This window comes from Salvelinus namaycush, chromosome 35 (genome assembly GCF_016432855.1).
Source record: "Salvelinus namaycush isolate Seneca chromosome 35, SaNama_1.0, whole genome shotgun sequence".
Classification (NCBI taxonomy): domain Eukaryota; kingdom Metazoa; phylum Chordata; class Actinopteri; order Salmoniformes; family Salmonidae; genus Salvelinus; species Salvelinus namaycush.
In genome coordinates, this window is record NC_052341.1 from 29446899 (window position 1) to 29472561 (window position 25663).

Genomic DNA, 25663 nt, shown 5'->3' on the forward strand with positions numbered 1-25663 from the left:
AACGGTCGACATCTTCGGCATAGTCTCCAGTTCGTATTATACCTCAATGCTTCCAACTTCATTGGGTGATCCCGCCTGGTGACCCTGGTGAAATCATGTCCAACCGGGTCATCAGGAGGGATCAGTCAATCTTGAAGAAGAAAATTGACTACTTCAAAATAGAGATTGCCTTAATGGCGTGGCCGATGTGGTCACAGACGCTATAATGGCACAGATACAAAGATGGCTCCTCTATCCATCTCTATAAGTGGGCCCCGGATTATAGACAGAATCCAATTTACAACATTTTGACCCTATACAAATGATCAGGTAATAGCCTGGCTAGTTTATATTTTATAAAGGTGCCATATAACCAATGTTCATTCTAAACTGCGCACGTGCGCTGCCGTGCACTTCCTCCAGGACTGCGCCACAGAAGAAATGCCAGGCCACACAGAGGCAAGATATTGAACTTCACTGAGTTCGCCCCATTAGTTTGCACTATCAACGTTTTCCAGTGATCGAATCAACATTATATCAGCCCCTTTTCAATGCAACAAACCAAAACAAATCTAACTTTGCAAGACTGACTCTGTGATTTTGTTGTAGGTAGAGCCAGAGCTCAACAGAGTAGAATTCTATTGGCCGGGGCAGAGCACCAGCGGTCTTTCAATCACCCATGAGTGAATGCACTTTTCAGATCAAATCAGATCAGAGCCTTGCATATGCACATTTGCTGATATTCTTTGCTATTTAGCAGTTTATTAGCCCGGTTATAGATAATTATAGGTCAGCAATGGGGAGTTGCTGCTTCCTACAAGAGCGCAAAACCTGTAGGCTACATTTCAAGCTGTTTTTGAAAAGCCAGTCAGGTAAAAAGATTCTAGCTGTGTTCGAATACCTATACTAACATACTGTGTACTACATACTTAATGAGTATATACTACATACTATCAGTTCATTTTAGTATACTGTAAACTAAATCTATCGTTTCAGTTGAGCGTACTAGAAATGTGCCTGTCTACCGGAAGTTGATGCTGTTGCTATGCAAACTCTTGCTAGCTTGTTAGCATAACAAATGACTAGCTAAACATTTTACTATTTTGGGTGTGTTCGTCAATTCAATCTGGAGTGCCAAAGTGCGCTCTGGACGTTTGTAAATCCAGAACGTTGTCAGATTGTCCATTCGTAAATTCAGAGCACACACTGGATGCTCTGGCCGAGGAGTAGGGTTGATCCTGTAGTCTATCACAGTACCATCCGTTTTGTCACCAAAGCCCCATATACGACCTGTTTGCTCTCGTTGGCTGGCACTCGCTTCATATTCGTCGCCAAACCCAATGGCTCCAGGTCATCTATAAGTCTTTGCTAGGTAAAGCCCCGCCTTATCTCAGCTCACTGGTCACCATAGCAGCACGTGCTCCAGCAGGTATATTTCACTGGTCACCCCCAAAGCCAACTCCTCCTTTGGCCACCTTTCCTTCCAGTTCTCTGCTGCCAATGACTGGAACGAATTGCAAAAATCACTGAAGCTGGAGACTTATATCTCCCTCACTAATTTTAAGCATCAGCTGTCAGAGCAGCTTACCGATCAATGCACCTGTACATAGCCCATCTGTAAACAGCCCACCCAACTACCTCATCCCCATGTTGTTCATATTATTATTTTTTGCTCCTTTGCACCCCAGTATCTCTACTTGCACATCTATCACTCCAGTGTTTAATTGTTAAATTGTAATTATTTTGCCACTATGGCCTATTTATTGCCTTACGTCCCTAATCTTACTACATTTGCACAGACTGTATATAGACTTTTCTATTGTGTATTGACTGTACGTTTGTTTATCCCATATGTAACTCTGTGTTGTTTGTGTCGCACTGCTTTGCTTTATCTTGGCCAGGTCGCAGTTGTAAATGAGAACGTGTTCTCAACTGGCCTACCTGGTTAAATAAAGGTGAAATAAAAATAAAATAAATAAAAAATCTGAGCGTTCAACGATAGTCAAGCACCCAAGCTAACTGGCTAACGTTGGCTAGCAACTTCCAGACACAAACGAGAGAAATCCTCACTCTGACCATTTTACTCACCCTAGCAGATCAGGTTAGGCTGTTTTCATGTTATCCAGAGGGTTGGTGACTGTAAACTGTGCTGCTGGCAATAATTAAATTACGCCTTTTTTTGCCAACGTTTACACCGGCCATACTCAACGGGTGTTGAGCGTTTGTAAATTCATCAATTATTCTGTGCGAAAATGCTCTGAAATCTGAGTAGATTAACAATGTCCATTGAAACACACAATGACTACATACCACTTAGCTAAGAATGATGTGAATAATCAAGTCAACGTTAACGTTAGCTAAATTGACTAACGTTAGAGTAAACTAGGCTTATTAACACTATCTAACTTTACCGTTCTGCTAGTTAACCAGCCAGCTGACCAGCCGTAACATTACGTTACCCCCGTGCTTTGTGTTCTTCGGATCATAATTCTCCTTTTGCCAAGTAAATTACTGCTGCTTCGGATTTCTCAAACCAAGCCCTGGGTGTGTTCGCTGACACAGGTGTTTCAAGTCACCTTGCATTGAAATAAAAATAAATGTTACTGGTCCAATGATGAGTTTTAACACTCAGTTACTTTGTTCCAGACCACAGCACCTGAAATAATAGAGAGAGACAGAAGCCCAAGAAAGAGAAGGAGTACAAGCACGGAGGCCAAGGAAATAGTAATGTAATTAGTTGCTAATCCAATTATAGTTAATCAATAGTTAGTAATTAACAGTTTTATATTGTATTTTGTATTTCCTTGTTGGTTAAATAAATAAAAGGTTATGTATTATAGTCCCCTTTCAGTCATGTAAATAGTTATCAATCCAATCATAGTTCATCAAGAGTTAGTAATTATCCGTTTTATATTGTATTTTGTATTTCCTTGTTGGTTAAAAAAAATTAAACTTATATAGCTGAAATTTCTTGTCTTTATTAGTTGAAGCCATCATCGCATATAACACCTATTATCAACGTTAACCAACGTTTGTTAAACATTGGCGAACGTTGATGGACGTTTGAAACCCAACCAAACCAAAGTTGTAAAATACAACTATTATATATTATATTATACACCTACGTTTGTTAAACGTTGGTGGATGTTCATTAACATTTAAAAAGGAACTAATAGCCAACGTTGTAAATTACACTAATACCAACGTTTATCAAACGTTGATGACACCTATGACAAACGTTTACAAAATGTAATCTGTGCCTTTAACCAAAACCGAACATTTATCTGAATGCATTCAGAATGTTTAGACAACCAATCCAACACCTAAAAAAAAACGTTTATAAAATCTGTTTTTGCTACCTGGGTGCTGCTTTAACGCTATGCGGTTCGTAACGTAACTTATTTCTTTATTACATTGCTCAACATTTTGTTAAAATGTATCATAATTAGTTAGAGCAACGAATTTGTATCCGCTCTCTTCGGACTTCAGTTGCATATTTTCAGACATTTTCTTCAAATCTGAAAACGTTGTGAAGCCACGCCCATTTATGAAGAATTGCATTATGTTGCTCTAAAAGTACGGAAAAAGTGTCCACTGCATGTACACTTCGTATTTTGGCGAATTTAGTACAACATCCGCGAAATTTTGGCATACTAACTATATCCATACTATAACCAATAAGCATACTATATACTCAAATATCGTCACAAATAGTACGGTTAGTGTGGTTAGTATGAATATTCGAACACAGCGTCTGTCTTAATTAAAGGGGCAGTGTTGTGTTTTGAGACAGGCTTGAATGTGTAAATAAGCCAATATGCAGAGGGGTAGCCTACATTATCTAATTCTCTGTATGGTAATAATAATTAAATGTATTTTGTAACTGGTTTCTTGCATCATACAACACAATACCGTACAATTTAAAGTCATCTACTAGGCCCATGGTGTTACAGACCAAGTAAAAAAATATGAATTAATGTCAAGCCCATGCAATGTATTGTACACCACTTATAGGCTACTAAAGGCTATATCATATAAATCAAAAGCTATGTCAATGTGAAAATGTTATGGGATTTGATCCATTAGTTTTGTTGGTAGGCCTGCATTATGCTCAAATAGCCGCAATAGCCCATTGACTACTGTCTAAAACTGTATGGGTACAGCCTCAGTGTTCACTGACGAGCGGAGGAAGTTGCACAAAATTCTCACAATGCTCAAGTTTCCGCTCACAAGATCTCAAATTTGCTCAGTTCCCCCCCAAAATTGAGGGAACATTACATATAACCTCTCCTGTAGATAGCAACGACAATGGGTTCTGTTTCCTCTGCTATTATGAACAAAAAATTTGTCCAATAGGCCTAGATGAATGCTCCCCTTTTCTTCTCCCAGTAAAATACTAATTTGTTTGAAGATTAGGATAATTTGTGAAAATGATACAAATGAGTTTTAAGAATATAGTGATGTTTTAATTATTCTTAGCTAAAAGCAGTGGATTATTAGCCTGCTCTATCATGAATAATCAAATCATCATCACAAAATAATTTTTCAGACTCTTGATCCGTTTTAATCCAATAGGAAATGAATACATTTCCTCAAATCAATTGTTTGTCTTGGCCTATTCAAATTCATATTTTGGGATTAAATCGAGTTTGACAATTTACGGTTAAATCATTTGTTCATTGGAATGCGCTTGTTTTATTAGATCTACTTTACTCGATGCGCCGCCCAAGTTAACGATTTCTAACAAGCGTGTGCCTCTCCTTTCAATTTGGCTCGTGCGTCCGGTTTGCGTCTTATGTCGTCGATGGCAAACACTGAAAAGAAAAAAAAATGCCCGTTTTACCCTCCACCTTTAATCCCGTCAGTGAAATTTGGTCTCGTTTCTTCTTGTCTTGCTCTGACAGGCATGCATGCACCCCAATTTACCCTCGTGACGGGGGGCTCTAATCTACCCATCCGGCAGGGTTTGATCGCAGGCCCGTGTCCTCGGTTCAATGAGACGCTTCATTAATTTTAATATGCGGAGTGTGCCAACAACTGTCAGGACCTCCTAGGCCTATACCCAACCTCACCACGTGTTACTGAAGCTCTCCAACTCGCAGACCAGTCTTCAATATATGTGTAGCCTATTATTGGTTTATTTACTGTTTTTTGGAGAGGCTGTGGTATGAAAAGCGTGGGTTACCGCAGTTACAATGTGCACGGAGAAAAAGGGTCACATTTCTTTAGTGGGCACCGCTAAACGGATTAGTTTAAGCACTGCGTCTGTGGCAAGTCAATTAGCCTGCTGTTAATGTCGCTTTTTAGACACATTTATAATTATTTCACCCAAGGTTTTCCTCTCTTCTGTGAGCGTGAGGCTAGACCCGTGATTTCAAATATAAGGCCTACAAATCACTTTGTGAAGATATGAAGTTATTGTATTTGTAGGCAGGATATCTCACAAATGCCAATATTATTTGATACAATTTATATTTTCCATGGTTGCAATTATCAAAAAGGTATGTTTTGACAGTTATTTTGAGCAGAAATAACAAGACATTCATAGCCTATGCTATGCCATTACCCTAAATCTTAATAAAATAATGAATAGACAACGAGCTCTAAAAGTGGCCTGATCGCACTCCTCCCCAGAGCCAAGCCTCATGCACCCAGTAATCACTCAGATGGACCTAATCCACTTTTGATGAACTTGGTTAATAGACTTCCTGCTGACATTATCAAAGGGTTCCAACTCTATTCATTACGTGCACACGACCCTCGCCACGCCCATACCATCCTCACAAGCTCTGACGTGTCGTCAATAAATGCTCCCCTCACACCCAAAACTTTAAGGGACGGGTCTAGAAGTTCAGTTACACGTCTGCACCGTTGAATCTATACCCTATTCAGGACAATGCCACGCCGCAAAAGTCTCTTTGTGCCATTTATCTCCAGAGACGCAGACACTGGTGCGGATTTGAAAGTGCAAGCGCATCGTATAGACGGTCCACATGGAGCTCTTGTGCAGACCAGTTGGATAGAAGAGAGGGCAGAGCGCAGGGGCAAGTGTGACCCGTGCGCTATTGTGGAGCTCAGATTGCCAGGGCTCAGATACATTGAGCAGGACCGGAGCACCATCGATAGAGCGCAAAGGCGTCGGCGTATGGCTGCAAACTCCCGCGAGAGGAGGAGGATGCTCGGGCTCAATGTCGCATTCGACCGCCTCAGGAGCGTCATCCCCAACCTGGAGAGCGACAAGAAGCTGTCCAAGTCAGAGACTCTTCAGATGGCGCAGATCTACATCTCGACGCTCAGCGAGTTGTTGCAGGACAGGCCCTGCGGCACGGAATTCAGCACCACTGAACTTGAGAGCACCGAGCAAGTGCGCACGGCCCCAACTGGCATGCCAACAGTGAACGATACAGCAGAAGACTCAACTGTTGAGCTACCTGGGCCAGGAACATACGATACCGCATGTAGAGACAGTGGGAACTTGATGCGTGCGCCCTGCGAAGACCAGAAGACAGAGCTTAGAGGGTTTATGAACCTGTGGGAGAGAACTAGTGGCACAAAATAACTGGTTTTATTTGTTTGTGCTTCGTAATTGTTTTGTTTTTTTTCTCCATAAAAAACATGTTGATTCGTGTTTGATACCTTATGTAGATTATCTGGCTCAAGTAAAAACACATTTTAACAATTTGGCATCTGACTTTTTCTCCCCCTCACAGTTCAGTCTACTTTTGCATGTCTGAAAGTTATAGGGGCAGTTTATGCTGCATAAAAGAGCAATAGATTATTCCAAAACATGACACAAAAGTATCAGACACAGATGTACTGAAAGTAGCAATTTTTATTCAAGTTAAAATTATATACAAGTAACCAAAGACATTCTTGAAATTGGTACAAAGAGCATGTTCCTGCATTTGGCTTTTTACACCTTTTTAAATCTGTCTTTCAAATAACACAACTGAAAATGCTGTATAAAATAAATTGGATTGGATTCAGAAAAGTAGTCTACCATTTCTAAATTTCCAATATTTACAAAAGTATTTACATTGTTCCATCCATTTCCAGATTTGTGAATAAAGCTCTTGTAAACTTCAGAAGTGTTAATTAAGCCAATTATTATTATTATTTTTTTTTTTACGACTGGTGTGGCTCCCGACTACAGCGTACATCAGATTGAAATACAAGAGGCTTAACAGCTTAGAAAGTATCGATGAGGGTGTGTGCATGGAGATGGCTGAAGCTTTAATGTCTGCATGGCTGTGGGTGTGCGTGCATGTCTTAGAAGAGAAACAAAAACATGTCGTAAATATACAAAGGGGAATGAACGCAACTTTAGGAAATAAAAAGGGGGAAACTTCATCTCCCCAATTCTGTACATCTTAACCCCAAACAGCCCCACGACCGACTAACCTCCGCATTCAAGCTGGGATAAGAGGATTTTACAGTTTTATCGGAGAAAACTATGGGAAACAGCATATAACCAATGAATTAGCTGACAACGTTATGCAGCCGATAGCAGTCCCAATCAAGCCTGAATTGAACAAAACTGAGAACACTGGCTATGAAACAGGTTAGTTATATAATGGGCATCACATTATGAAACTCAGAACGGAGGGAGCATGGATACAGCAACCGTTAAACTGAGAGGCTCAGTTCATGAACAGCACTCTTATCAATTCAAGTGCTTAAATTAAAAAGTTTGAAAAGCAAAAGAAAATACTGTAGTCTTTTAGTCCAGTTGATTTTTTTGAGAAAAGCTTAAAAAGAAATTGCAGCATTGAAGAGAGGAGGAAGAATATAACTTAATGCCAGACTGGCATGTATTTATTCAGCAACAGAAAACCAACACTTATGTGTTCTACAGCCTTTAACAGCTAGCTGAAGCACTGTGGTGGTCATTCAGACCCAATAGTCTCTGCAGTACAAATTAAAGACAAACATCCGTACTTTCCTGTTGGCCATAACCAATAATGATAAGGGGGGGGGGGGTTACAGACTAAATGATGTAGTTCTCTCACGTTAGTGAAAACTACAGATGAGGACCATTTCCGGTTTGTCCTTGAAGAACTACAATCTCCGAAAGTATCGACTTGGACAGAGGTGAGGTGCTCACCAAACTAGCAATTCTCTCATCCTCGCTTCGAAACGGAAAGAAAATCTATTTGTTCATTTCTAAACCTTTTTACACCCTCCCCTCAAGGACAGTTTTTTTTTTAGAACACACACACACAAAAAGGACAGTCGCGAAGGCAATAAAAGCGCTTCAGTGAAGTGGGGCCGTTGGGCTCTGGGGGCTTTCAGCATTTCAAAGCGGGCTGAGAGCTTTTGCTTCGTGTTCCTATTCCAGTTGTGTGGGTCACTGCTGAATGCTTTCTTTGCATTCAGAGAGGTGGGTGGGGGGGGGGGGGGGGGGGGGGTCAGGCACACAGGCACTTTGATGACAAATCGGAAGTAAACAGAGGAGGGAGGCAGGGAGAGAGACATCTTTTACAGCAGGCAGAAAAAACAATGGAGGACGTGGCAGATGTAGCAAGAAGGCAACATATCGATTTGGGATACAAGGAGTTTTTATATAAATGTACAACCTGAATAGCACAATTGGGGGTATCGAATGAAGAAAAAGGGTCACAAACCCCCCCCCCCAAAAAAAAATCGGCATTTAATGAATATCATTCTGAGAATCATAAATTACAATTTCGTGAGGGAACAGAAGAAAAAAAACTGTTTGGAACACAGAACGTCTAGAATATAAACGGAAGGTTGTTCTTATTTTCTGTTATCTGCTCAGAGTTCTCCTGTTCCAAACACACGTCATAATAGGAGCGGTGGAATGCTGAAACAGTGCTTCAGGCCTCGCGTGTTTGAAGGGAGGCCATCACAGTATGTATAGTGAACGTGGTGTTGACGATGATGAAGATAGGTGGTTGTTATTAGCAGGCTGTGTGTGTGTGTGTGTGTGTGTCTGGACTTGGGTCTACCCAACTGTCCTGGTCTCTGTGTGAGGCGAGCAGTCAGCCCCCAGTGTGGTCCCTCCCCACAGAGTCAGGCCCCTAACAGTGCTCCAGATAGTCAATGACCCGAGAGATGGACTTCTGCCCTGCGGTGCCCACATCACACTGTGGAGAGAGCGATGAGAGGGAGGGAGGGAAAGAACGATAGAGCAAAGGTCAGTTACCACACACACACACACTCGCTCCACACAAATCCCTATTCAGATATAAGGCTACAGGGGCCAGACTGGGATATTAGTCATTAGCCTGTACAAGCTCACTGACACAGAGGCCACAATAAAGACCTTTAAGCAGACACTTGTAGGAAGACATTTTATTTTTTTAAATGTGAGAGAACTTACTGTAAGATTCATGAAATTTAGGAACTTCTTGAGCATTTCTGTCATTATTGAGAAATCTCCTTTGGGCAGGTTTTCCCTCACAGTAGTCACATTCATCTGAAAGAGAAGACAATGAATCGACACAGAATCCTTTGTTAGTTCTACTCACATTTCCAACCTCTGATGAAATAAACCACAACAGGCAGATGCATCACGTTGTGTCAGATAACAGTAATTCTAGTGATAAACAAATGTCCGTATCATCTCAGAGGGAAAACAAGCCGTCACTGTAACCATCCAATCCAAGGTTGGCCGTGTGCAGTAGATTACATGCTGGGTGTCGACAAACGGTGGTGATGCATGTAGAATTGTCGGGGGAAAATTAAAATAAAATGATTTCCAAATGTTCTGTGGTCAGAGGCGCTAGGACGGCCGATCCACTGCTTTTAAGTACACTCAGCCGTCCATTGCTCTGGTGTTTCCTCTTGAAAGCAGTATTCAGGCAAGTTAAGGCTAAAACTTCTGAATTCATTTAATTGAAAACATATCCAGTCCTAGAGTGAAGCTAAACCGTTTTTGGTTTTATTTTAAAGAAGTGGGACACCCTACTCCCAACATATTTTGGGGTGTTTTATTGGGGAGGACAGTGGTAGAGAGTTAACGTAGGAGAGAGCGCTACAAGAGCAATGAGCCGGATTCGAATCCATGCTGGAAGCTGTATGTCTTTCATAGGCAGCTGCTTAGACCGCTAGACCAGGCAGGCTACAACCATTTTGTTTTACAAGACAAACAGAAGTCTGAGGTGTGACCTTCCCGAGTTAAAACACAGAGCCCCTGTCCAGATTAAAACTACAGCCTGGGATCGGTAGAGGTTTATCAGAGAGAGATAATGACCGTGGCACAATCAATCACAACCTAACGGCCCATTGGGAGAGACCGTGAGAGAGAGTCCATTACTAGAGATGCACTAAGCTCTCAAGGCATCATTGAATCGCTAATAACAATCTTCAAAAGAGAAAAAGGCCATTAAAGCAGGGATAAAAATCAACTCCGCTTTTATTTTCCTCTCGACAGTCGGCCGTGAAACTTTTAAGACCGCAATTCTGAAGGAAAACATTGATGGTCCCTGAAAGGCATTAAAATGACGGATGTTCACTGCCGATGTTCGAACGAGGCGTCGCTGACGAGTCTGTGTCTTAATGATGATGTGGGTTGGGCACATTGGAAAAGAACAGAATATCCAGGAATGTATACGTAACGGGCGACCTCAGCACTAGCCAAGTGCATCTGTACACAATGGATTCGTTTGCCTTCCCTACCTCTGGAAAAGAGCGTCTGCTAAATTACCAAAATGGTACGGAAAACGTAGCCTAAATCTGTGTGTCTAGTGAACAATCCCAAACCAGGGCCATTATGTAATGATGGAACTGTTATTACAGAAAACTTTTTCGTTATATCTTTGATTCATCTCTTTTATTGCCTTCTGTTTTTAATTTTTATATATATATTTTTTATCTTCTTCATTTGAATGACTTCTTTTGAAATGCACTTTATATAAACATTTAATTTGATTATGTAGAGAAGCTGTGGTGCTCAGAACGTCAGGAGAGTTGCCTTACCGGACTCCCCTGGCAGAGACAGCCCAGTAGCAGAGCAGTGTAGGAGGCCACGATGCTGTCCTCCATGTGCTTCCCAGCATGCTGCAGAGCTGCAGGGGGAGAGAGGAGAAAGAGTCGCAAAAATTACTACAACATCCGATTCAGCAATGCCTCATTTATAATCCAAAACACAGGTTCTACTCAATCTCTCATTCTCAATCTCAGAGTTACCTAATGTCAGTATGGATCTATTACATTAGCCTTGGTTAGTTAGTTAAACTTTGTTTTTATTTATTTAGCCTTTATTTAACCAGGTAGGACATTACCTTTGGTAAGGTCTAGCTCCTCGTTTTCCTCCTCTTTCTTGGCCTTCTCCTTCTCGCTGACGGCGTTGGTGTTGTTGTTCTCCGAGGCCACCCACTGGATCTCGCCACCAGACTCCTGCCACTCGCCGCTCTGGTCCAGCTTGGGTTTGGGCACGTCGTTGATGAAGTCATCCGTCTCCGCCTCTGCCGCTATGGCCGCTTGCTCCCGCTGGAGGAAGAGCTGAGGGCGCAAAAACGCATACGGTCAGAAAGGTTTGCGCTTGCATGTAATCAGTTCATCCACCCTTCCAGATCTATGCCTACGAGATCGTATAACGCTCACTGAAAATGTACACGGTCTCTACACAACCTGACCTATGAACATGCTCACACACACACAGGCTCTCTAACCCACCTGCACCAGGGCAGCGATGGCAGTGAGCGATCCTTCCGTCTTGAGCTCCTCTTTGTCAGCCACCAGGACAGAGTTGAAGGGAGCTCCTCCGTCCATCTCCATCTCCATCAGACAGTGGCGGTTCCTGGCACTGTACTCCACCAGGTTGATCAGCAGACCCAGACCCTGCATGGAGAACCATCACACTTGAGACATACACACGCCTAGAGTACCATCACCAAGACCCAGACCCTGCAGACACCAGTTGCGTCCCAAATTACACCCTCTATGGGTCCAGGTCAAAAGTAGTGCACTTTAAAGGGAATAGGGTGCCATTTGGGAAGCAGAGACAATCCCACCTCAAAATGGACATACACTCCAATATCATCCCCTACACTTAGACCCTCATCTATCAACTAGGTCGAGTTGAAACACATTCAAGTAAGTTCCTTACAGAGGGATGGTAATAGAACTGGGGACAAAAACAACAAGAAAAATCTAGGAAGTCAGGGCCCGTATTCATAAAGCGTCTCAGAGTTTGAGTGCTGATCTAGGATCAGTTACCTTTCAGATCACAATGATCCCAATTACATGGACAGGAGAGACCTGATCCTAGATATCCTACTCTGAGACACTTTATAAATATGGGCCCTGGAAACCCATCTAACCAAAGCCGTGGCTGCAATGTGATACTTGGGTAATGATGATGCTCACCAGTACTCGGATGTCGAACCTCCTCTCCTGATGAAGGTACTGTGGGACGCGGAGCACACAGTTCAAAGCTGTCATGATCATGTCCTCCTGCTCGCCTGTCTTCGTGCTTCCCCACTCTACACACACACAAGGGGTAGAACAAACAGCTGTGACGATACCAGTACAGCGATATTTTCTCCATGGCAAAAATGAAAACATGAAGTAGACCAAACTCTTTGGTCCTTTAAAAACCTGCTGTTAGTAAAATATTGTGTGCTATAGCTTGGAAAATAAATAAAGATGTGAATCACAATGACAATGTTTGTTTCCAACATTAGAGCTGTTTTCCTAAAGAAGTTAAATCTGCTTTGTGTTATGACTCCTTGCCATGATGCTAACAAGTGCGGCGATACTGGTATTGCCCCGACCCTCGTAAAACAAAGTTACGACGGGACCTCAACAGTTATGTGCACAACACATTTTTGGGAAGCTGAATGTCTTTAGGTGTCATCTGAAAGCACTTCTATGAACGAGCGGCGAGTGCACAACGTAGTGTATTAGAGATTCTGGGTTCGAGTCCAGGCTCTGTCGCGACCGGGAGACCCATGGGGCGGCGCACAATTGGCCCAGCATCATCCAGGTTAGGGGAGGGTTTGGCCGGGAGGGATGTCCTTGTCCCATCGCCCACTAGCGACTCCTGTGGCTGGCCTGGCGCAGTGCACGCTGACACAGTCGCCAGGTGTTTCCTCCGACACATTGGTGCGGCTGGCTTTCCGGGTTAAGTGGGCATTGTGTCAAGAAGCAGTGTGGTTTGGTTGGGTTGCGTTTCGGAGGACGAACGGCTGTCGACCTTCGCCTCTCCTGAGTCCGTACGGAAGTTGCAGTGATGAGACAATTGGATACCACGAAATTGAGAAAAGGGATAAAAAAATAAAACTAAAAAAAGATTGTGTAGGTATGCAAATTTACTCAATAACCATAATTGACGACCACCGCAGTGGCATTGGCCCTGTCTGGTCAATCTATATCCAGATGATACTGTGTGAGACCCCTTTTGGGGACCGTGTGTGTGTGTAGCTCTCACCATTGTCGTGGGTGAGGTTGAGCAGCACGCCGATGATGGCCTTCATGCAGTCCTGCACGGCCTTACCCACATTGCTGTGGCTGGCGTATGGCAGGGCGGTGCCCGCCGAGCACAGGGCACTGTTCACCCCAGTCTCCTGGCTGTAGCGCTGGATCATCTCCTCACAGTGCCACAGGGCCCTGTCAACAACACACAGGGGCAATAGGTTAGCAATGGGTTAGCAATGGGTTAGCAATGGGTTAGCACGCCCGCATGCTTCACATCCGAAACAGTTTGTGCATATGTTATGACGACATTGTGACGTTTGTTTGTTTTGGGTCTTCGGCAAGGTTTTTTCCCCGCCTGTTCGTGTACACATTTTTCTCTCGAGGCAAGCCAAAAGGTCAGTAGCCGAAGTGCATGCCCCTTTATCGGTGATTGGTTAACAACAGTAAGGATTCTTCAAATAGGTGTTTAGCAAGAGACTAATTGTTTTCATGAACATATTTCACTTGAGAAATACTGCGCCAAACATCCTAGATGCAAAAGTGCACAACTAAGAGCCAAATTACATTTTTCTTGAGTTATCTTAGATCAATTCGGACTATTTTAAAGCTATGGTGTCTCAAGAGGGACAAAATACTATTGCCGCTTTTTAAATTTGTTTTTCAAGTTAAGGTCTTTTAAGGGAGTATATGCGAGCACACTCAATTGGTTAAAATGGCGACACCAATAAGTAATTAATTTATGTATCAAGTCAAGCACAACATCGGTATTGAACTAGAGGTACTCGGCTATATAGCCAATTTCCATTTATGGTCCCTTATGCCAATGTCTATTCAAGCTTGATAGTTTCTCATTTTGGCATTGAACTTATAACCTGCCGATGTCGTGCTGGGAAAGAACAGTCTTCATATTTGATGGGAGGATCTTTTGATTGACAAAAGACTGGACTGAAAGTATACGGAATCGGGTTCTGGAAGGACTTTCACACAGAATTAAAACACTAACAGAGTGCGTCTGGAAAATAAGCTTTAAAAAAAAAGTCAAAAAGGGCAACAATTCTTCCTATGAGATTGTTGTATTATTCAGAGACCGCGATGGTACATGGGAAACAGACCTGCAGAAGATACAAAAGCAATAACACACGTCTCTAGTGTTTCTCTTCGCATATAGACATATGCCCTACACCATTAGTCAGACAGCATCCCCGCCAATACCTTTGAAAAAGGCAGTGTGCAGCGGGAGAGAACAGAGCGTAAATTTAACCTATAACAAAAAGGTTAGCAACAGCCGTGCACACCGGCTGCATGGCTAACCAGAAGCAAAACAGCTTCATGCAAAATAGCAAAATAATGAGATTAGAGATAATGGGGGTCATTTATTATTAAGGCAGAGAGGAGAGCGGAGGAAGAGTTCATTCATTAGAGTGGGGGGGGTGGGCGGTTGTTAATGAGGGCATCTGAGCTGCTGTGTGGCTCGACCCCTCTGATTTCTCCCCCCCCCCGTAATTGAATTAGCGCAGCCGCGATCAATGCGGCTAGTGAATCCTCTGTGTAAAATCTGACAGCGGTTCTTTCTTTTACCCAGTCGGAGAGGCCTCCTGGCTGGGGGTGCAAGGGCAGTTCACCAAGGGTGAGGCAGGGGTTAGGAACCAGAGCAGGGCGGTCAGGGTCCCGGCTGCAGTCAACGCACCCTGCCTGGGACGAGGCTAATTCAGTTAAAGACGGAAGAGTTTAAACAGATAAGTGGCTGTGGTGGAACGAGGCGGGTGGGGGACTGGGACGCTTGGAGGGTGGCTGACCCTTACAAGGGGAGAGAAATGGGGGTATTGATGGAGGGCTGATGGGTCCAGCGGGGGCATAGAAGTGGCAGAGTTTGCTTTACAGAGGGGAACACGGACAGGGCGAGGGCGGATGCTGTGATTGACAGTGTTAAAAATGTGGAAACTACAAAACAGAGCCCTGATGAAAATGGACATTTCCCCATGTTTCTCATAGAGCTCCACACAGAAACTTTTGTGCATGAATTATCCTTGCGATATAACCTGTCAGTGAGGAGTCAAGTGCATTTCAAATCAAATCTAAAAAGGCAAAGAAGATCTATGTGAATTCTTGGAATGGAAAAAAGCTGTGTAAACTTAAGACTAAAGACATTTGAAGTATGCAGAAAAGATAACGAAACAATTTTTTTATAAAATCTTTGAGCACTAACAATCACCAAAATAAAAGCTAGACGGTCAAATCATTGATTTTAGCAATATATATTTTGTTATTATGTTTGAGCAAAAGACCACGCATTAAACATGGAAAAATGCATAGAATTGCAGGACATTTACTTAAAAACTGCAAAATTCTCTCAGCTCTATTAACGTGGGCCTCAAATTCTCTAAAAAGGCTGACCGCGCCCCCTGCCACAATGGCCACCTACGACCCTGTTTGATCCTGAAAAAAACCCTGATGGCAGCAGTATTCTAAGTCTGCAGCTATAAAGGCAGATAGGAGTCAGTGGCTCCTGAAGCAGTCAACTGTGGAAGGAGGGGAGATTCACCAAACTGATGCATTGAATCAGCACTGCTACCAATCAAACTCAATGATGCCGTCTGGTGATACAGGACTGTGTGTGTGTGTGTGTGTGTGTGTTCCTTCGCGCTCATACAGGACACTCACTTGGCTGAGGAGCAGATAAGCTGAGAGTCCTTATAAGCAATCAGGTAGCCCTGGTTCTCTGGGTTGTGAACAGTTACCTGCACAAATCAACAAGACACAGAGAAAGTTAATTAGACAGGGAATTCAATGCATTAACAGTTCATCTCAAATCAAGAGCACACAGAGCCCCCCTATAGGAGACTCACATTGGATTCACAGACTTGAGTTTGATCAGTAATCTAACCCCAGCAACCTGCTATCTAAATATACACTGTACTCTGGCTGAAAGTGAAACAGAGCACAACTGCAGGCTTAGAGGGGCATGGGCAGCTGTTACAAAGATCAACATTTCCCATCAATACTTTATAACTGATATTAAAGACACGCTTCGGGAATTTTTGCGACTCGTGAGTATTTTTTTTTACCTCTCGGTTTGGCCTGGATGTGTCAATGTGTAGTTCATACATGCATAATCTATGAGCAGACTTACTGTTTTACCTCAATCAGCCACGAAATCACTAGTTTGAAAGCGACTGTTTACTGGAAGCTGTACGGCGCCATTTTCCCTACATTAACCCTCGTGGGCCAGCCCCCTAGCAATTCGAGTTCCAGCCAATGAGAATCAGTCCCTTGTCATTTGAGTGACAGCTAGCAAGATGCACACAGCAGAGCTGAAAGAGAGCAATGAAGTGGTGCACATATCTGCACGTGTGACGTAGTACGCAATTTGAGGATCACATTTGACTCATGAGCGCTACTTTCAGAACTACTGGCTAAAAAGTACCAGAGAATATCTTTACATAAGATATAGTAAGGGCTATGACTGACCCTGATTATGAATTTATGTAATTTTCAGCCTTCTAGTAGTCAGAAGTGTTGTCCAACACAGTAGTGTGTGTGTGTGTGTGTACACGTTTTCCTACCTCATCAGAACTATAATGTCTTAACATGTCACCAGTATTTGGGCTGGGCGATATATCAAATTCATTTGAATTCACGTTTCAGCACAATGTTTCAAATCTCCTTGACTCCTTCTGTGCTGTATGCACCTTCCCACACAGACACCAAGCCCCTCCCCCTGCCACTCACAACAACGAGACGAAAGATCACCTCTTCCTCCATTTGAGGCTTTGTCCGACATAAAAATGGGTCATATGGACACCCAAGCACGTTGAGACATTTCACTGTAATGGAGAAGTTACCCTTTGTAACGATACCCTTAAGTCTCAACTCCCAAAACGTACAACAGAGCAGACCCAACAAAGACAAGAGTATCTTTATTTTATTTTTTTATTAACGATTTTCTTTCTTTTATAAACAATATAAAAACACACACATACAAAACGACAACGTCATACAAACGTCAACTACATCACACCTGCCCAGACCGCACGAGCACATACCGCCCGCATCACATTCCGCCACGTGGCCTGAAACGCCACCATTTTGTCTCTCTCCGTAGGCCACGCACTTTCTATATCTAAATAGCTTATTTGATTTTTCCATTGTGTTAATGATGGCGGATTGATTGATTACCACTTTTTTTAGTATAAGACGGGAGTATCAATTAACATGATTGTGGAAACCGCATGATCGGTTTGTCGTACGCGGCGTTGCAGTACCACTTACAGCTAGCAGCATTTTAGCCACAGACTTGTGTGCTAAGCAATCTAGTCTGTGTTTTAGAAATGTGAAATGAGCATCGAAAGATGCATTTGTATAAGGATTTGGCAACTCGTTCTCATTCTGAGAAGCAAAAGCATCTTCGGATCCAGGTAGATGTTCAAATCAAGTGGCCCATCTAAACAAAATGAACAGGCTGCTGTTGTTCAAACAGATGGAGACGGACAGGAGGGTGTATTCATAAAAGTTCAACTGTTCTAACTTGTTGGCAAGCAAATAGATCCAATTTGGCTAGACTTTAAATATAAAGATCAGCTGGCTACTGACTAGTAGTGGGCTTGTGCTTGAGAGGTTGTTTATGAGACCTGTGTTAATGTTCTATAATGCCTGTTACCAGAAGTTGGCCATTACTAGTGGATGTGCAGAGTTCTGGATACATTTGTAATGAAAAGGGCATTTTCATATACAGACTTGAAAGCCAGATTAGTGATTATTGCCACAAAGCAGGTTCAAATGATAAAATAAGTAAATGATTAGTGGGTCTTATGGTTGAAGGCTTATATTTAGCCTAAGTAGAATTTTACAAGCCCTGAATTCATGATATTATTCCTAACTGTTTGAAATGCAGTGTATTGACCTTTAACTGTGCAACAAAAGCTTGTAAAAATAAATCGATTTTAGGCCATGTCGCCCAGCCCTAACCAGAATGTCCTGACAAGGTAGGAAAACAAGAAATAACATTTTAGAAAAGGACTTTTTTCATGTCCTGAATTTGTTAAAAGGCTTTCTTAGGCTTAAGGGTCAGGGAAAAATAGGTTTTTGAATGGGAATATATTTTTACTCGCCAAAAAGTACAGAAAATTCACAAAAACAAAGCTGTGTGTGTGTGTGTACTCACGCTCTCCAGCACACGTAGACACCTCTCGGCTCCCCACAGCGATGCCACCAGCTTCTCCTTGTCATCCTCGTGGCTCAGGTTCTCCACACATTCTTTCACTGCAGGAAACAAGATGGTTCAACCACTCAACCCCATCGATCAGGTTAGAATATAAACCCCAAAAATGGAAATGCCATTGAAGAGCCATGACCTCAACCCAATTGAACACCTTTTGAATGAATTGGAACGCCGACTTTGGGCAAAGCCTAATCGCCCAACATCAGTGCCCGACCTCACTAATGCTCTTGCGGCTAAATGGAATTCCCCGCAGCAATTTCCAACATCTAGTGGAAAGCCTTCCCAGAAGAGTAGAGGCTGTTATAGTAGCAAAACGGGGGGGGGGGGACCAACTCCATATTAATGTACATGATTTTGGAATGAGATGTTCGACGAGCAGGCGTCCACATACACTGCATGACCAAAAGTATAATTTTTGGTTGTTGCACCAGCTGCGTCTCAATCCACCACATCTGCCGATGTCGGCCATCCACATTTGCGGTGAAAGGTGGCAGAGCTACGGCAGTATTAATGAGACATCCAGAAAATTGTTCTGACGAAAACGTCCAGTGTTCAAAAGGTTTGGTCTACAAACGAATATGACCACTACGGAAAGACGACCCTCACGAACACAATGGTGTTCTCCATTTTGCTCTACGACCCCCACATGCATCACGGGACTTGTCTAAAGTCGGCACCGCCGATCTGCCAACATCTGTCTGTAGCGTCAGAACTGTTTGGGATACACACTAATATGACCCGCCTGTGGAAAGTGGAGACTCTCACGAATACGTCGGTTGTTTTGGTCTTGCACGCCCACAAGCCTCGTCTGAAAGTAGCCCTGTACCAGTTAAAATGTTTTATGGAAGTACACAAAACATTAGGAACACCTGCTCTCTCCATGAGATTGACCAGGTGAATCCAGGTGAAAGCTATGATCCCTAATTGATGTCACCTTTTAAATCCACTTCAAATCATTGCAGGGCTCCCGAGTGGCACAGCGGTCTAAGGCACTGCATCTCAGTGCAAGAGGCGTCACGACAGTCCATGGTTCGAATCCAGGCTGTATCACATCCGGCCGTGATTGGGAGTCCCATAGTGCCTTTGAACGGGGTATGGTAGTAGGTGCACGGGTTTGCGTGTGTTAACGTCAACGCTGCTGGGTTTTTCACACTCAACAGTTTCCCCTGTATGTAGAATGGTCCACCCCCCATTCTGTGGGAAGCATTGGAGTCAACATGGGCCAGCATCCCTGTGGAAAGCTTTCGAAAACATTGTAGAGTCCATGCACCAAGGAATTCAGGCTGTTCTGAGGGCAAAATGGGTTGCAACTCAATATTAGGAAGGTGTTCCTAATGTTTTGTACACTCAGTGTATATGGAATTAGCTCAGTGCCAAAAAAAGAGGGGTTAAATACGTTAAAATATAAATTAAAAAATCCTGGTCTTATCGCTCTCGGACATAGCCTTTTGACTGTTTTTCCATGTATGAATCGGTTATTCAATGCGTTTCTATGGGCAAGGAAAATTCAATGTTAAATCAAATATTCAAATATTATTTATTTTTTTAAACCTGCAAACTCATTCCTTGGAGGGCCTAGCGTCTACAGGTATTAGTTCTCCTTTCAATGAAGCCCTGAACAACCAGGAGTGGGGAGTTCCTTAATAATCAATAACCTTAATTCAATCAATCACGTACAAGGTAGGAGTGGAAACCCACAGACACTCGACCCTCCGTGGAATGAGTTTGACACCTGAACTTCAAAATCAAATAACTAAACGATCCTTGGTATCACCATCTTAAAATAATTATATATATATATAAGTTTAGTAGAACCCCCCCCCCGCCGGCTTAGACTCTTGGGGGTTAACCATGACTGCTCCTGTAAGTCGCTCTGGATAAGACCGCCTGCTAAATGACTCAAATGTAAATATCTAGGTCTAGCTTACCTTTATCCACTATGTGGTCCAGGCCTCCCAGGAGCCTAAGCTCCTCTTTAAACCAGTCCCCAGCCCGCTTGGAGGTCAGCGATAACAAGGTCTCCATGGCTAAATGCCCCGTCTGCGCACACACAGGGAGTAATGAAAATACACTTACTTCACACACACGCACAGGGTATAAGTAGACATGACTGACTCTGTGTGTTGTGAATCAAAGATGCTAACTATGACGGACGATAACAGGGTGAGGAATTGGAAGAAAAAAAACATATTTCCCTCCTCCCAGTGATGGGAGTCAGGAGAAATCTAGATTGCATGTAGAGTTCGGGTCCAACCACAACAATACTGACATCTTGAATTTCACTGTCGATAGAGATATTAATCATGAAAGTGTTAGCTTCTAACATTAAACATTTTAAAACAAACTGTTGAGCTCAAACGATAAGCGAACATTCAGTTCTTCCACCAACTTTCAATCAGATTCTCTAATGATTAATTCAACATGGACGCTTACAGAAATATAAAAGAGAGTGAGTCCCTGTGATTATTCCGAAGAGAGACCACTTTAATTCATCAAAATCAGTTGGGGGGGGGGGGGGGGCCTTGATGCAAATGGTCAGTTTGCTCTCTATGAAGAATAGGGGCTTCATCCCAAATATCACCCTATTCCCTACATAGTGCACTACTTTTGACCAAAGCCCTATGGGTGACATTTGGGACACCGACTAGAAAATCAGTGGAGAGGATATTTATAGAAGGAAAGGAAACCAAAAGGCTAAAAATCCAGATATCAAGGGCCCCGTCATCACGTCGTCAGATTAAACCTGGTGTTAAATCCTGTGCAGTATCGCCAGTCCCGATTCAAATACATTATTTCCATTGGCTCTAACGTGCAAAGCCATTGTGTGTCAGGGGCGACTGTTCATCTCTCTCCACAAGGGGATATGTTATCATTTCACAAACAAAAGTCATGTTCTTTTGGTGACCATCACAGAGACCTCTCATTGCATCAATCAAGCAGTGTTTTTCCCCCAACAATGCTGAAATAATTATTCAAAACCTACAGCGGCGACGGCCATTAGAGGAGCCAAAGCAGGAAGATTATTAACGTAAATCCAAGATTACATCTACACAACACCTGCTAATCCATACTGGTTTAAGGCCTCCATTTAAACCTCTAGTAGTCCATCTGCCGCAGGACAGACGGGGAGAAAACGAGGAGGAAAGAGAGTCTCGGGCTCTGAGCTACAGCCAGTCTCCATCCTGTAAGCATAGACCAGGGTTATATTCATTAGGCACCCCCCCCCCCCCTAAAAAAATAACTGGCCTGAAACGGGGAGGGACTACCTGAACTTGTCCAACAAGTAATTTTTGTTTTCCGTTGCATACCCTAATGAATATGACCTAAGGTAGACTCTCTCTAGGGAACCCGTACCGTGATGTTCTCCAGGTCCAGGTGCTTGTTGTGCACCGTGTCGCACAGCTTGCGGATCTTCTCCTTGACCTTTGACATCTCCTTGGCAGTGAGCTGGTTGTCCTTGGACACAGAGTGGTCCCCCTCCAGCTCCAGCAGGCGTATCATCAGGTCTAGACTGGCCCGGTCCAGGTCCATGTTGAGTCGGTCTCGGCTCAGGATGTACATCAGACTGGCCGTACACAGGGAGAGGTTCTGGGAGAGGGGGGGGGGGTAATGGAGAGAGGAAAAAGGGAGGAGGAGAAAGGATACGTGAACATGATATCTGGATTTTAAGTTGTGTCACTAACACAGGTTGTGTTACTAAGCGCCAATGCCGTTTGTCACTTGGCAGGCTCGTGTTAAATGTTTGAGCTTCAATACTGATCGGACAGAAACCAAGTCAAGTCAGCCACAATCTATGGAGGAGCAGCCTTAACTTACCGGGTGCTGTGGGGCATCGTTGAGAGTCTTGAAGACCTGGGCCACCTTCCCTCTGGCCCGCAGGTGCATTCTGAAGCTGGGCATGGCACACCTGGTGGCCAGGCTAATGATACTGCAGGAGAGGAGAGATGAATAAAGTTGAATTGAACAGAGAAGAGGGTCACTCTGCTAGATCATCGTCTAGTTTGCCATCGTCTGATGGGAAAGGCAGCGCTGCGAGGAAAACCGTGTCGTTAACCGCAGACCTAGGATCAGATGAACCTTCACTTAATCATTATTTTAAAGCTGGAATCCTTGAAGTGGAACTCTAGCCTTCGTTTCACCTCATTTACTTACAAAGGCACATCTCAATAGGCGGTCCAGGTATGTCATGACCGTAAAAGTTCAACAATCAATGTCAAAGGATGTCTAATGGTGAAACTGCCACATCCGTTTGCAATATTACAACAAAGTTAGTGCAAACACTTTCCCCCCTGACATCATTGACAAAACAGCAGAATACGCACTCAAATTTTCATTCTCAAGTCATGCGACGCCATGGGGCGGACAGTGGTGTCGTTTCCCCTACTGCGGATTCCATCTTTAACCATCAATGAGATGCCAAAGAATCTGACCCCGTATCAGCAGTTAGAGCATTAACTAGCAGCTAGTCTTACCTAAGGCAGCGTGTGTTGAGGGGCTGGCCACTCTTCAAGCCAGTGGCCAGGTACTCAAAGTCATCGGTGAACTCCTGGTTCTCGCCAAACTCCACCACGTCGTTGAAGTGCTTGACATGCTGGACTACTGTGTATAGCTGGAACAAAGTGTTGATGTCATGTCAATGCATGCTGGGCTCATTAAATCACATGGTACAATGCATTTGTAAGGTATTCATACCCTTTCTACACATTCTGTTGCGTTACAGCCTTATTCTAAAATGGATTAAATAAAACATCCTCAATCTACACACACAACACTCCATAAAGACAGTGAAAACTGGATTGTAGAAAAGTAATAAAAATAAAATTGAAATAACTTATTTACGTAAGTATTCAGACCCTTTGCTATGAGAGTCGAAATTGAGCTCAGGTGCATCCTGTTTTCATTGATCATCCTTGAGATGTTTCTACAACTTAATTGGAGTCCACCTGTGGTAAATTCAATTGACGGGACATTATTTCAAAAAGCACATACCTGTCGATATAAGGTCCCACAGTTGACAGTGCATGTCAGAGCTAGCAATGAGGTCGAAGTAATTGGTCGTAGACCTACGAGACCAGATTGTGTCGAGGTACAGATCTGGGGAAGGGTACCAAAACATTTCTGCAGCATTGAAGGACCCTAAGAAGTTTGGAACCACCAAGACTCTTCCTAGAGCTGCCCGCTTTGCCAAACTGAGCAATTGGGGGAGAAGAGCCTTGGTCAGGGAGGTGACCAAGAACCCAATGGTCACTCTGACAGAGCTCCAGAGTTCCTCTGTGGAGATGGGAGAACCTTCCAGAAGGACAAACATCTCTGCAGCACTCCTTTATGGTTGAGTGGCCAGACGAAAGCCATTCTTCAGTAAAAGGCACATGACAGCCCGCTTGGAGTTTGACAAAAGGCACCTAAAGGACTCTCAGACCATGCAAACAAGATTCTCTGGTCTGATGAAACCAATACTGAACTCTTTGGCCTGAATGCCAAGCGTCACGTCTGGAGGAAACCTGGCACCATCCCTACAGTGAGGCATGGTGGCAGCATCATGCAGTGTGGATGTTTTTCAGCAGCAGGGACTGGGAGACTAGTCAGGTTTGAGGGAAAGATGAACGGAGCAAAGTAGAGATCCTTGATGAAAACCTGCTCCAGAGCGCTCAGGACCTGACTGGGGCAAACATTCACCTTCCAACAGGACAACGACCCTAAGCACACAAGCAAGACATTGCAGGAGTGCCTTCGGGACAAGTCTCTGAATTTCCTTGAGTGGCCCAGCCATAGCCTGGACTTGAACCTGATCGAAAATCTCTGGAGAGAACTGAAAATAGCTGTGCAGCGATGCTCCCTATCCAACCTGACAGTTTGAGAGGACCTGCCAAGAAAAATGGGAGAAACTCCCCAAATACAGGCGTGCCAAGTCATACCCAAGAAGAATCGAGGCTGTAATTGCTGCCAAAGGAGTTAACAAAGTACTGAGTAAAGGGTCTGAACACTTCTATAATGACAAAGTAAAAAACTGTTTTTGCTTTGTCATTATGGGGTAGTTTGTGTAGATTGATTTTAGAATAAAGCTGTAACGTAAAAAATGTGGAAAAAGTCAAGGGGTCCGAATAATTTCCGAATGAACACTACATGTACATATAGTAGTGCCCTAGTTAAAGTATAAGTGAATCGGGTGCAATTTCAGACAGAGCCCAAATCCCCCTGATACAATGTAACAAACAATAAGGAACCATGCCATCATCACCAAGTTTCTCACACATATTAATTGCGTAACACATTTCCCTTAATAGTTACGCAACACACTTCAATTGTTAGCACGCTAATGACAAATTCTGATGTGGGGGGGAGTAGGGTAAGAGTTTGTGGATTCGCAGTGAATGTGAGGCAGGGATGAGGTAGATACTAGATCGAGCTAGAGAGCTCAGTCCTGCTATTCTTAGCATGAGAGCTATGCGCCCGCAGCCTGCCTTTTCGGTCGCGAGCCAAGTGTACAAGCACAAAAACAGCAAATGTTAACTGCAGGTGGAATTTAAGAACGTGGGATGCCCATTACGCTGTTCCTGATTATGCGACGGCCCACACTGCAGTTTCTAGCGGGGCTAATACTGCTTAGCATACAGACACCCCTCAGACTCATAAAATAACCAACTACAGATGGTTACATGAACCATTGTTTAGGGATTGAGGGATCCTGCAGTAAATGGTCTTATAGGAAGGTGGAGTAATTGATGCACGGCCTCAGAATTCACTGTGGTTTGTTTCAAGAGTCTATATTTAAATAAGATGATCTACACCTGACCAAACCAGGTAGATATGATCAGGACTAAACTGGTGCTATTGTTCAAATCCATTTTTAAACATTGTAGACCAGGGCCCATACTCATAAAGTGATCAAGGATCAGGTCCACCTGTCCATAAACATATTAATTATTATCTGGAAGGAAAAACTCATCCTAAAATCAGCACTCCTACTCTGAGGCTTGATCGACAGTTCCAGGGCAATATCTTGTGTTTTTATTTTATTCAACCTTCATTTAAGCATGGAGTCACTTACAGGCTGTGCTTTATAGATGCCAAGTTACAGACCAC

At 43.3% G+C, this 25663-nt stretch overlaps 1 protein-coding gene across 4 annotated transcripts in view; it reads right to left on the reverse strand.

Moving 5' to 3' along the window:
- Positions 1-6793: 6793 nt before the first annotated feature.
- LOC120029501 (wings apart-like protein homolog) overlaps positions 6794-25663 on the reverse strand; it is a 47339-nt gene continuing 28469 nt past the window's right edge. For 3 of the 4 annotated variants that reach the window (XM_038974751.1, XM_038974750.1, XM_038974752.1), the window contains 13 exons: positions 23053-23189; positions 22397-22508; positions 21935-22168; positions 20509-20620; positions 18524-18621; positions 16024-16100; positions 13376-13554; positions 12313-12428; positions 11620-11784; positions 11226-11445; positions 10921-11009; positions 9323-9418; positions 9021-9086 (listed from right to left, as the gene is read on the reverse strand). In XM_038974751.1, the coding sequence (XP_038830679.1) occupies positions 9021-9086; positions 9323-9418; positions 10921-11009; positions 11226-11445; positions 11620-11784; positions 12313-12428; positions 13376-13554; positions 16024-16100; positions 18524-18621; positions 20509-20620; positions 21935-22168; positions 22397-22508; positions 23053-23189 (1701 nt within the window). Of the gene's footprint in view, positions 9087-9322; positions 9419-10920; positions 11010-11225; positions 11446-11619; positions 11785-12312; positions 12429-13375; positions 13555-16023; positions 16101-18523; positions 18622-20508; positions 20621-21934; positions 22169-22396; positions 22509-23052; positions 23190-25663 lie in introns of all 4 variants that reach the window. The other variant, XM_038974749.1, reaches the window with a different exon arrangement.